General features: G+C 32.7%; 1 protein-coding gene across 3 annotated transcripts in view; it reads right to left on the bottom strand.

The window, feature by feature from the left end:
* Positions 1-532: 532 nt before the first annotated feature.
* Positions 533-12,231, bottom strand: part of LOC122534288 (neural-cadherin-like) — a 19,376-nt gene continuing 7,677 nt past the window's right edge. For 2 of the 3 annotated variants that reach the window (XM_043664788.1, XM_043664790.1), the window contains 6 exons: positions 11,370-11,616; positions 10,523-10,742; positions 9,228-9,504; positions 6,396-6,991; positions 5,052-5,198; positions 533-1,718 (listed from right to left, as the gene is read on the bottom strand). In XM_043664788.1, coding sequence (XP_043520723.1) covers positions 1,479-1,718; positions 5,052-5,198; positions 6,396-6,991; positions 9,228-9,504; positions 10,523-10,742; positions 11,370-11,616 — 1,727 coding nt within the window. In that variant the 3' untranslated portion in view covers positions 533-1,478. The remainder of the gene's footprint in view (positions 1,719-5,051; positions 5,199-6,395; positions 6,992-9,227; positions 9,505-10,522; positions 10,743-11,369; positions 11,617-12,231) is intronic. The other variant, XM_043664789.1, reaches the window with a different exon arrangement.

Raw genomic sequence — 12,231 nt, 5'->3', positions numbered from 1 at the left:
CACCGTGTGGCTTGGAGGTGGCGGGGCGGCGGGGGGGGAAAAAAACAGTCCTCCTCCTTTTGGCTAAGGTTGGATAATGAAATGTGCACACGCTCGTTTATGTCACGGTACCGCGACGCGACTCTTTTTTCTTTTTTTTTTTTTTTTTCTTTTCTCTTCGCAACGAATACGTCGAAAATCGACCGCAAACGAGAAACAAAAGAAATTAAGGGGAGAGAACAACAACAACAACAAAAAAAAGAAAAAAAAAATACACGAAGGAAAGAAAGGAAAATCGAAAATGATGGCGAAAAGAACGGAAAAATCAAAACGACGGGAAATGTGTACTTTTTTTTTCTTCTCCTCGTCGACGTGGGACGAACAACAGAAAAAAAGAAACAGATCGGAACGGAAGTGAGTCGAAAGGAAAAACGAAAAGAAAGAAAAAATGATACATATATATATATATATATATATATATATATATATATATGTCTGTGTGTATGCGAAACAAAAGGATAAAAAAAAGAAAAAAAAAAAAAAAAGAAAAAGAGAACGACGATTCGTCGGCGGCCGAAACGCGGGACGGTGAACAAAACTTGGAGACAAGAGGTGTGTTCGAAATGAGAGATTTCGACTGGAACGATTTGTTTTTTTCTTTCTTTCTTTTTTTTTTTTTAAAAAAAAAAAAGGTACTCGCGCCGCGAGCATGTACTCGATAGAAAGAATGAGAGAGACAGAGAGAGAGTGTTCTGTTGCAAAAATAGCCCGAACGGTCGATCGATTCAGGTACATGAAGCGTTTGAAGGAAATCAGGCAGTAGCTAAGTATTTACCATAGTGAACACATTGTGCATATCAATGGGAATTAAAAAGTTCTATACATGTGCCGTAAAAAGGAAACTCATTTCGTTGCATATGTCAGTGATATATAATCAGAGAAATAATTTGCCGACCAAAACGTATATATATCAGATATAACAAGTTTGTCCGATATATCAACGCAACAAAACGGATTCGTGTTAAAGAATCAACGTAAGTCAAACGTAAACGTATACAATATAGAAATATATATATCGGCAGAAGGTGTACACTCAACTTTGTATTCATATTCACAGTATAAATATAGATATAAATATATATATATATACTTCTTCGACATGTACACACACGCGTATACATTATACGCGTGCGTGTACATACGTTGTAAATTTGGGCGTAATGGTAATTAATAATTTCGGAGAACGTCACGTGCATTCTCGGCTTGTCGGAGCAGTTCTTCCTTTCAAACACACACAGCTTCGTTCGACATTTTTTTCGCGCAACGACGTCGTTTGAAGATACAATCAAGCGACGTTTCAACTTCGTTTCAATTCACGGATGGATGACGGCAAAGCGTGTCGCGCGATGCGTTGAAGAAGAAACCGGAACACACACGTTGCTTGCTCGAGAACGCACGGGAGGCCCTCCGGGTAGAAGTAGATCGCTCGTTGTTAACTGCTAGAGAGAGAGTCGTATACGTAAATGATCGTCAATGAGAATACTCACGTCAAGGGGCTTCTTTAAGACGATCCAACCAGACTCTGGTTGAATCTCAAAGTACTCCAGCCCTTGGTCATTGTTAGGGGAGCTCAACGAGTACGTTATCGCGCCGTTATTGTCGGCATCCTCGTCCGATGCCGACACTCGGAGAATGTTCGTTCCGATACTGGCGTCCTGCTTTACGTTCTCCACGTATCGCTGGAAACAGAGACGACGGATACATTGGTCAAATGATCACGAAGAACAGGGATTTGGTTTCGTTCGAAAAGTTTAATCATTTCAGCTGCCGAATAATCGACGTATCGATGAGTCTGATCTTTGCTAAGCACATTTTTTGTAATGTTGTAGAATAATTATTTGTTTGTCCTTAACTTATTCTTAAATAAATTTATATTATGTAAAATTTTAATGTTATTGTTCAAATGATGAATTATTCTTAAATAAATTTATATTATACAAAGTTATAATATTGTTTTTTAAATAAATTTATATAAAGTTATAATATTATTTTTGAAATAATGTTTATTCTTAAATTTATATTATAATATTATTTTTTAAATGATATTTATTCTTAAATAAATTTATATCATGTAAAGTTAATTTGATTTTTTAAATGATATTTATTCATAAATAAATTTATATCATATAAAGTTATAATATTATTTTTTACATGATATTTATTTTTAAATAAATTTATATTATACAAAGTTATAATATTATTTTTTAAATGATATTTATTCTTAAATAAATTTATATTATATAAAATTATATTATATTATATTATATATTTTTTAAATGATATTTATTCTTAAATAAATTTATATTATATAAAATTATAATATTATTTCTTAAATAACATTTATTCTTAAATAAATTCTTGAATAAAGTGGCTCTTTATTCTGTCACAAGTTTTCTTTAGCTTACGATAGCTTTCGAAACTTTTATAATTTCCCCCCAAGTTTCGCCAAACTATGTTGATCTGACTCAACACGTTACAGGCTTATTGAAAAGGTTAAACGCAAGGCAGCGAGTGTGTGTTACAAGTTTTGCAAATTCTGGCTCGAAAGAAATGGTATTCTTGTGATCGAAAGTTTCGCAACGAATTTTATAAAAGAAAAAAGAGAGTGAGAGAGAGAAAGAGAGAAACTGACGTATGACGAACAAATAATATGCAAACCACGACGAGAGGTTGCCTCTCTCTCTCTCTCTCTCTCTCGTTTGTTTCGGACGAGAGTCGGTTAATTTATTCCAAACAGTTATTTCAGCGCACAAAGCGCGAAACGAGCCTCGGCCGAGCGTCTTTTGCATTTTCTTTCAAATACGTCCCTTTTTGTGTACCAACGCGGCCGCCGCATGAATTTCAAAAGGCGTCAAATGGGCGCGAAAGGCAATTTTCTCTCTGTTAGTTTTTTTCTTTTTTTCTTCTTCTTCTTCTTTTTTCAGCTCGGTCACCCGCGCCTCTTGTCCGCTGACGATGTGATACTTCACTTTGCCGATGAGTATCAGGAAATTGTCCGAATGAGACACGCCGCGAATGCAAATGAAACGAAAAGATCAAATGTGCTCGCGTCGTTAACACATGTACTTCCTTTGTACACATCAATACTATCTTGCGTGCCAAAACAAAAAAATTAGAGGCACGTTCATTTACCTCTAATCCATGGCTCGATAATTTTTATCAAAATTACAAAATACCTTTTAGACTCAAACGACAGTGTCTTTGGTTTTCTCAATTTCTAAAATGAACTTGATTAAAATTTCTATTCTTACTCCTCTTTATTAATTAAAATTTATATATACTATATAATGTGTATAAATTTTAATTAATAAAAAGGAATAAAAATAATTAAAATATAATATATATATATATATATAAAATATAAAAGTATAATATATATAAATTTTAATTAATAAAAGGGAATGAAAATAATTAAAATATAATATATAATATATATATATATATATAATATAAAAATATAATATATGTAAATTTTAATTAATAAAAAGGGATAAAAATAATTAATATTAATTATATAATATATATAAATTAATAAAAAGGAGTAAAAATAGAAATATATATAATTGTATTGTATATATAAATTATATACATATATATTATTGATTAAAATTTATATTTTGACTCCAAATCAATCGCGTCGTAAATTAGATATATATATATACATACTAAATATACTTTCATCGATCAAAGATTTGCTGATCATTCATTCAATATCACGGATTTCATTTCTTTTCTTTTTTTCTTTTTAACGAAAATTAAGAGCAATTCATTGGCCACAATATGAATCAATATGGCCCGAAAAAGATGGGTCGAAAGGAAATATCTTAATGTAAACTTTGTTACACGCGTCAACGAGGCGATTGTGTTTCAGGTATCAGATAATCTATCGGGATAATCTCCCCTTTAAAAACGGTTTCTTTCTCGAATCGATACGTCTCGTTACGGGTATATTTAAACAGGGGCTTTAAATTTCGACTGTTTCGCCCTCGCTCACACGCTCGGACGTCGCCACTGACCTACCCGAAACACCTGTGTCGTGTCGGTGATCATTGACGTTGATTCAGCGATTTTTTTTCTTTTTTCTTTCTTTTTTTTTCTTGCTACACGTACTACGTCCAACGTACACACTTCCACGGAGAAAAGTAGGTCGCGCCTGAATGAACTATTCGATAAACGGGGGCCGTTGTGAACGTGATTTTTAAAATTTCATACCTCGACGACTGATTGAGGTATCGGCACCGTAGCCTTTTATATTTCTTGCTTGTACGTCATCGTTTGAATAATTAAAAATCTTGGAAAATGGACATAGACATTTGTGCGTTCTACGTATTAATATAAAATTCAATATTTAATATGTACACAAGCAGATTACACTTTACATGTGTGAAAATTATTTTTGTTTTTCTCACTGTTTCTTTTTTTCTTTTTAATTTATGCCTCTTTACGTCTTAGTTAACTATGACATTTCTGTGCTGTTAGATGACTGTTTTGGCAAGTTATAAAATCCTTTTAAGAAAAAAGGAAGATAAATCTTCCCTATTTTTAAAATTTATCTTATAATGTTCAAACATTTATTATTACTAGAACGGAACGTCTGTTTCCAACTAGCAACAAATATTTTGTTCTGCTCTACAATAATACTTGAGTATCAAGATGATTATTTAAGAAATAGATATTCACATGTGGGAGGCTCTATTGTACTACGTTTGTTAATGTGACAAACCAAAAAGCATGAAACATTCCCACGTTCTTTTCCAATAATTCACAAACGTCCAGTTTACATGTCCCTCGAATTACTTAACGAACAATCGTTACATTAAAATAATTCAAGCCTTTGTACGAAGCGGTACTTGTAAGTACCATCAAGATTAGCGTTCCATTGGCGCGTGAACTATTTTAATTTGACTGCGATTTTTATTATGTAAGACTAGGTTCTCTTTCTAGAATAATTGTTTTGTTAACGATCCACGAGTCACGTATGCGATTTGCAACGTTTGCACAGTTTTACTCACCTGACGATCGAACAGTGGTGGGTTGTCGTTAACATCGGTGATTTCAACAGTGAAGGAGCAAACACCTTCCAATGAAGGTTCACCTTGATCCGTTGCTTTAACGGTAACTGATACAAATTTCCCGTCATCTCCTTCACGATCAAATACCTGAAAATACCAAAGTTACTTCAACTTCTGACGTCTACTACCACTTCAACTGTATCCATTTAAAACTTATACATATATATACTGTAATTTGGTGTTGCATAACATAATATTACACCAATATTACAATGAATATAAAACGTCACTACATTAATTTGACTTTACAGGTAAACATCTCCCTCGACCCACAAAATGCTTTTGCACCAATTAATGTATATTTAATAAAACCAATATATAGTTTATTTAAAACATTATATTTACAATATAAAAAAATTTTTATAATTATATTTAAAAATGTAATATTATATATATATATATAATAAAAATTTTTATTAATATCTATATTTATTTATTTTCATATATAATCATATTAAATTCATTTATTATTTTAATTCTTTAAATAAATTTATTATTACTTAAAGTTTATTTTAATCTTTTAAATCAATTAATTTATTTTATTTCTCTTTCATTATTTATCTCAATTAATGTATATTTAATAAAAGCAAAATTATTATTATTTTTATATATAATTTATATATTATTATAATTAGAGGAATAATAATTTCATTTTCTTGTTTCATTTGTTTAATTAATTTACAAAAAATTATAAGAAATAAATTTAAATTTTATTATTTTACTATATATTTATTAATTTATATAATTATATTTTATTATTTAAAAATTAATTATCAACTTGTAATAAAAAATTTTAAAATTATTAATGATAATTTTAATTATTCAATAATAAAATCATTTTATTTTCCAAATTATTTTATTCTTTTATTAATTATTTTATTTATAATTTCAATATTATTAATTTCATCAAAAATTTGTTACATAAAAAAAAACTTTACGAAGTAAAATTATTATAACAATGAAACAAAAATTTAAAATATTAATTCATAAAAATATCATAATAAATATTCCATTATCATTCGTTTATCTTGCAACACCAATAAATATTAATTATATATTTTTTTAATAATTCAAATTATTTCAGTATTATTTTTATCTTATATACATTATTGTCCAAATATTAATTTAACTTTCATAAGAATTTCACATATCATAAACGATGTAAATTCAGGATGATCAATTCGTTTAATTCACATAAACGGAGCATCATTTTATTATTATTTTTTTTTTTTTTTTCAATATATTTACATATTAGACGAAATTTATATTATTACTCGAGGGTACCTTATTCGTCAAAACTTGTCCAGTCTCCTCGTCGACGGTGAACTTGGTGCCCTTCTGGTTCGGTTGCTGAACGATCGAGTATTTCACCTGCCCGTTCACGCCTTTGTCCTCGTCGGTCGCCTGAACCTTGATCACGGTGCTGCCATTCGGCGCGCCCTCCTCCACCTTCGGGTTGTACATGCTGCACTCCTTGAACACCGGCTTGTTGTCGTTCACGTCGGTGATGAACACGACGACAACCGCGGTGCTTGTGTGGGTCGTCGTCTCCCCGTTCGGGCAACAAGCACCGTCGTCGAGGGCAGTCACGTTCAGCTCGTACTTGTCCCTGTCCAACGAGATCTCCTTCCCGTGCAAACGGATCACGCCGGTGATCTCCTCGATCACGAACTGGCCGGACGTCGTGTTGCCGCCGACGAAACGGAACCGAACGTTGTCGCCGTCCTTGTCGGACGCGACGACGGTCGTCACCAGCGTGTTGGGCCCGGCGTTCTCGTCCACGTTCGGCGTGTACACCTGCTGCGAGAACTTCGGCTCCTCGTCGTTCTTGTTCTTCGTGTATATGCGCACCGTCGCCGTCCCGGTTTTCGGTGGCTCGCCTGAAAAATCGCAACGCACGATGTCAAGACAGTGTCTCGTCGTCTAGCGACCACTGTAGGCGCCTAAAGGCGCTTAATCTACCTTGATCGGCGTGACACGAGAGGCGCCTATAGGCGCCCGGAAAAAATTTTATCGACCATAATTCCAGCAAATCTCAAATTTGAACCAGACGTAAGTGAATATCAATTCGACAATTGCGTATTCCGTTAGTCGTGTATTATTTAAACATGCTTATTCTACAGTTGTTTCTTTTTTATATTGTTGAAATGAAAAACTGGGAGAATAAAAATGGTCAGAGAAAGTGCATGCAGTACGTGACACAACAAATGATATACATGTTGTGTATATTCATATTTTGTAGATACGATTATTATACAATCACAAATAGAAAGAATAACTACGTACGTTTATTTTTAGAACGTATGTTAAATAAGATGTATGCAACGAAATATATATTCTTGTAAAATGTAAATTACAACGTCTCCATGCTCAAACTATCTTTTTTAATTACTTGACAACGACTTTGCCTTTGTTTACCCCCTTAGTGACTGTTGTATATATCCCTAACGATTATTCATAAATCTCCTTGACGATTGTTATAAAAGCGTAATGTTAATGTTGAATTTTTAGTATAATATATAGTAATAAATAATACATAAATAATATACTATAATTTAGTATAATATATAATAATAAATAACACATAAATAATATACTATAATTTAGTATAATATATAATAATAAATAACACATAAATAATGTACTATAATTTAGTATAATATATAATAATAAATAATATATAAATAATACACTATAATTTACTATAACATATAATAATAAATAATACATAAATAATATACTATAATTTAATAATAAATAATATACTATAATATACTATACTATACTATAATATACTATAATTTAATAATAAATAATATACTATAATATACTATACTATACTATAATATACTATAATATATAATATAATATATAATATATAATATATAATAATAAATAATATTAGTTTGATGTAGTGGAACTCAGCGTTTTGATTACTTTAGTACACCTTCTGAGAAATGCAAGCCTAACGAAAAATTTTGCCGTTCTCGGTGTAGATCGCGACTGAATTCCCTCAAAGTCTGCCTGTAGTCAAAGAGTTAACAGAATCTCGTTATTGAACACCTCGACCACACAACTAGCACAGCCACGAGTCCAAACACCGTTAAACATAATTGATCGTTGTCAATGAACTGAACCACACCTTGTTTCGGAGACAGATCCGTGAAAATGTATATGGAAAGACTCGGGTCTTCTAGAAGAATCTAGAGGGACGGGTAACGAAAACACGAACGACGAGAGATGTTTCATCGAATCTCGGAGGGGATGAACCCACTCATTAAAGTGTCGTCGATTCTCCTCGCTCTCTCGCGTGCTACAACTGCGGAATATAAATGAGAAATTCAAGATCAGTTCATCCCCTCGTTTTACAAAAGATGCAAGCGAGCAACGTCGCCGAGCACGTTTCACAATTCTAGTGTACAGCCTGCTTTGCACGTTCAGGATGAATTCTTTTGTGAATGAAAGAAATCAAGATTCCATTTTATTTTGGAATTATGTATGAATATACAGGGTGTTTCATATGTAACTTCTGGAGCTGATTGTACGTCTAAAAATAATGGAAAAAAGTCTTATAAATATATATGTCCTATCTTCGTTTATGAGATATAATGAATTTTCTGTTTTAATTACTTTTACAAAAGATGCTCGAAATGACCAGCTTGCATTTGAAGACAAGCCTGCACGCGTNTATATTTATATGACTTTTTTTCATTATTTTTAGGCGTACAATCAGCTCCCGAAGTGGGTCCCACAAGTTACGAAACACCCTATATAATGTTTGAACATATAGTATTCACGAACAAATATTCAGGGAAATTTGTTGGACACTTACTTTGGAAAAACTTATCAAACATATGAATTAAATTCGTCGTTAGTAAACACCAATTTTCAATTTAGAAATTAACAATTTACACAAAACGTATCTTCAATAATTTCTGAGATATTTCACAAAATGATGTGACTTCTACTTTGAGGGTAGTTTTCACCCCTTCAACATCGATAAAAAAAAAAAGAAAATACAGGTCGAATGTTTCTTTGAAAACTACGTTCGCGCCAAATTTCGTTTCAAAATCGGCGATCGTTGGTGAAAGATCGAGAAACAGAAGCAAAATGTACCTTTGTCTTTGGCGGTGACGATGAACTCGTAGTAAGCGTTGTTGTTGTCCGCGTCGAGCTGTTTGTTGTTAACGATAAGCCCACTGGAGTCCACGCTGAAGTGGTCGTCCGACACCAGATACTCTATTTCCGCGTTCGCGCCAGAGTCCGCGTCGGTTGCTTTCACTTTCAGTATACTCGTTCCTAACGATATGTCCTCGTCCACGTTGTGCGCTTGGTAGTCGGGCAATTCGAATTTCGGCGCGTTGTCGTTCACGTCCGACACTCGTATGGTCAACTGAAATGAATTACACGAGAGTTTCAGCATTGAGTTGACATTTATTCGTAACGCTTACTTCTTTGCACACACATATTTGTTTCTTCATTTATTTTCCTAGACTGAAAGGGATAGATTCGACATTGAGATATGTCAGAATCAAGTTAACATTTTCAGCACGATTATTGGCACTGATTCTTGCAAATTAGAAAGAGCCGGTTTGAAATAACAAGTTCGAACTGAGAAATTATATAGAATAAAGTTGATATTTTCGACTCACTTACACTTATTTTTCTAAATTACTAATAAAATATTTAATATTATATTTAAATAATTTTTCTAACTACTAACAAAATTATTATATTTAAATTATTATATTTAACTAATTTTTCTAATTACTAACAAAATATTAAATATCATATTTAAATAATTTTTCTAAATACTAGCAAAATTATTATATTTAAATTATTATATTTAAATAATTTTTCTAATTACTAACAAAATATTAAATATTATAATATTTAAATAATTATATTAATAATATTATAATATATAAATTATTATATTTAAATAATTACTTATTTTTCTAAATTACTAACAGCAGATTTGAAACAACAGATTCGACGTGAGAAATTATTAAAAAGTCAAGTACATTTTCGATTGTCTCTACTTATCTTTCTAAATCAGAGAGAGAGAGAGAGAGAGCGAATTTGAGATAACAAGTCCAAAGTGAGAAATAATTAACAAGCATTCGACCAAGTTAATATTTTCAATACGATTATTCACACTTACTTCTTTGAAAATAGCTGATTTGAAACGACAGATTCTCAAAGTGCGAAATTATTAACAAATTAATAATGTGTTCAACACGATTGTTTATGCTTATTTGTTTAAACTAGAAAGAGTGGACTTGAAATAACAGAAATGAAAAGAATTTTCTCTCGCTTGTAACTTGGTTTCTCAGAATATTGTTCATTCGGTTCACTCGGCCTACTCTTCACTGTCGATTAAAAAAAAAAAAGAAGTGAAACTTGACTACCTCGACGGACGTGGAGAAACCACCGGAATCCTCCGTGGCAGTGACAATGAGAGAATAAATGTGCGGTTGACGTAGATCCTCGAAATCTAATTCCTTCGCCAGCTTCACAATGCCAGTCGTTGGTCCAATGTTGAACGTTCCCGCCGCACCTTGCCCTTGCGCCTTCAGCGTGTACCGAATTTCACGATCGGCGAACGATTTCGCCTTCACCGATATGATACTGAAATGGGAGATTAACTCGTGAAATTAGAAGATAGTTTCCAAATTCCCTCGAGGGAATTCAATTAAAAAAAATGTTTCAACTGCACAAAAATTCGAAGAACTCTGACTCAAATAGAGAGAAAAGGTAGCCACACGTTTCAAGTGTTTAGTAAGAGAATGTTTTTTTTTGCTTTTTAAATATATAAGCAGATGTACGATCGATCGATAATCCTGGAACGTGATGCTATAAAATCTATCGAAATCTATAAGAAAAAGTGTCATTTCACGCCGCCATCAACGATACACACTGAGAAACTTTTCGACAAAAGGAAGAGGTAGATTAGATCTACCAGAAATAATTCTTAAATGTTAAGTATTCTTAAAACGAGAGTTCTCGTAACTGAGAATATTTTTGTACACTGCGATCGATATGAAATTGTCCAACTCCAGCTCTCGAAACAGAATCAAGTTTAATTACGAGAGGATCGATTTCAACAGATCTCGCAGAGTCTCGAGTTTCCGAATTAATTTCAACTAGAAAGAGAGCTGACTGTTCATTCGTCGAAAATCATAATTAAAATGCTACTCGCAGCAAAAAAGAAAAAAAGAGAAAAAGAAAAGAGGGATCCTTCTCTCTCTCACTCACTCGGAATCCTTCTTCTGGTTTTCCGGTATTTCAGCCTCGTACGCGGTCATGTAGAACTGCGGCGCGCGTTTTCCACCTACGATCGATAAACGTTCCTCAGGAGTCGACTGAAAACGCCTCTCGTCTATACGGCCGTTCTGATCCTCCGCTTTCACGTACAGAACGTACTCCATGTCCAGTTGAAAGAGATCGGTCCCACGGGTGCGTACAACGCCGGATCGCTCGTCCACCTCGAAACGGCCGCCAGCTGAAAAGTAGAACGCGCAACTCGGATAATTTTCATGCCGAAACGATGAACCTGTGGATCGTCGCGCGGATATTTCGTGGAAATCGCTCTCTGTGGCAACGGACGATTCACGATTCTTTGCTTATTTCCTTCTATCTTTCTTTCTCTCACTTCCGATGATAATTGAAGACTGTGTAACTATAGAAGAGTGTAACTTCATTTCCATCAATAAATTTAATCGAATAAATTTAAAGAAACTGTTCACAGAATTATTATACCGAGTTGATATCGAACAGAGAACAGTAATTGTAAGTGGAAATTTCTTAATTTTTAACTTTTATTTCCTTCTTTTTCTTTCTCTGATATTAACTGAAGAGGGGTGTAATTTTATTTATATCAACTTGGGATAAATTTAAGAAAACTGTTCACTGAATTATCATGTTGAGTTAATATTAAAAAGAGAACGCTAATTGTAAGTGGAAAATTCTTAATTTTTAACTTTTATTTCCTTCTTTTTCTTTCTCTAATATTAACTGAAGAAGGGTGTAATTTTACTTCTATCAACTTGGAATAAATTTAAGAAAACTGTTCACTGAATTATCATGTTGAGTTAATATTAAAAAGAGAACACTAATT

This window comes from Frieseomelitta varia, unplaced genomic scaffold (assembly GCF_011392965.1).
Source record: "Frieseomelitta varia isolate USP_RPSP 00005682 unplaced genomic scaffold, Fvar_1.2 scaffold_582, whole genome shotgun sequence".
NCBI lineage: Eukaryota > Metazoa > Arthropoda > Insecta > Hymenoptera > Apidae > Frieseomelitta > Frieseomelitta varia.
The sequence above is the reverse complement of the archived record's forward strand: the minus strand, read 5'-3'. Positions and strand labels throughout refer to the sequence as shown.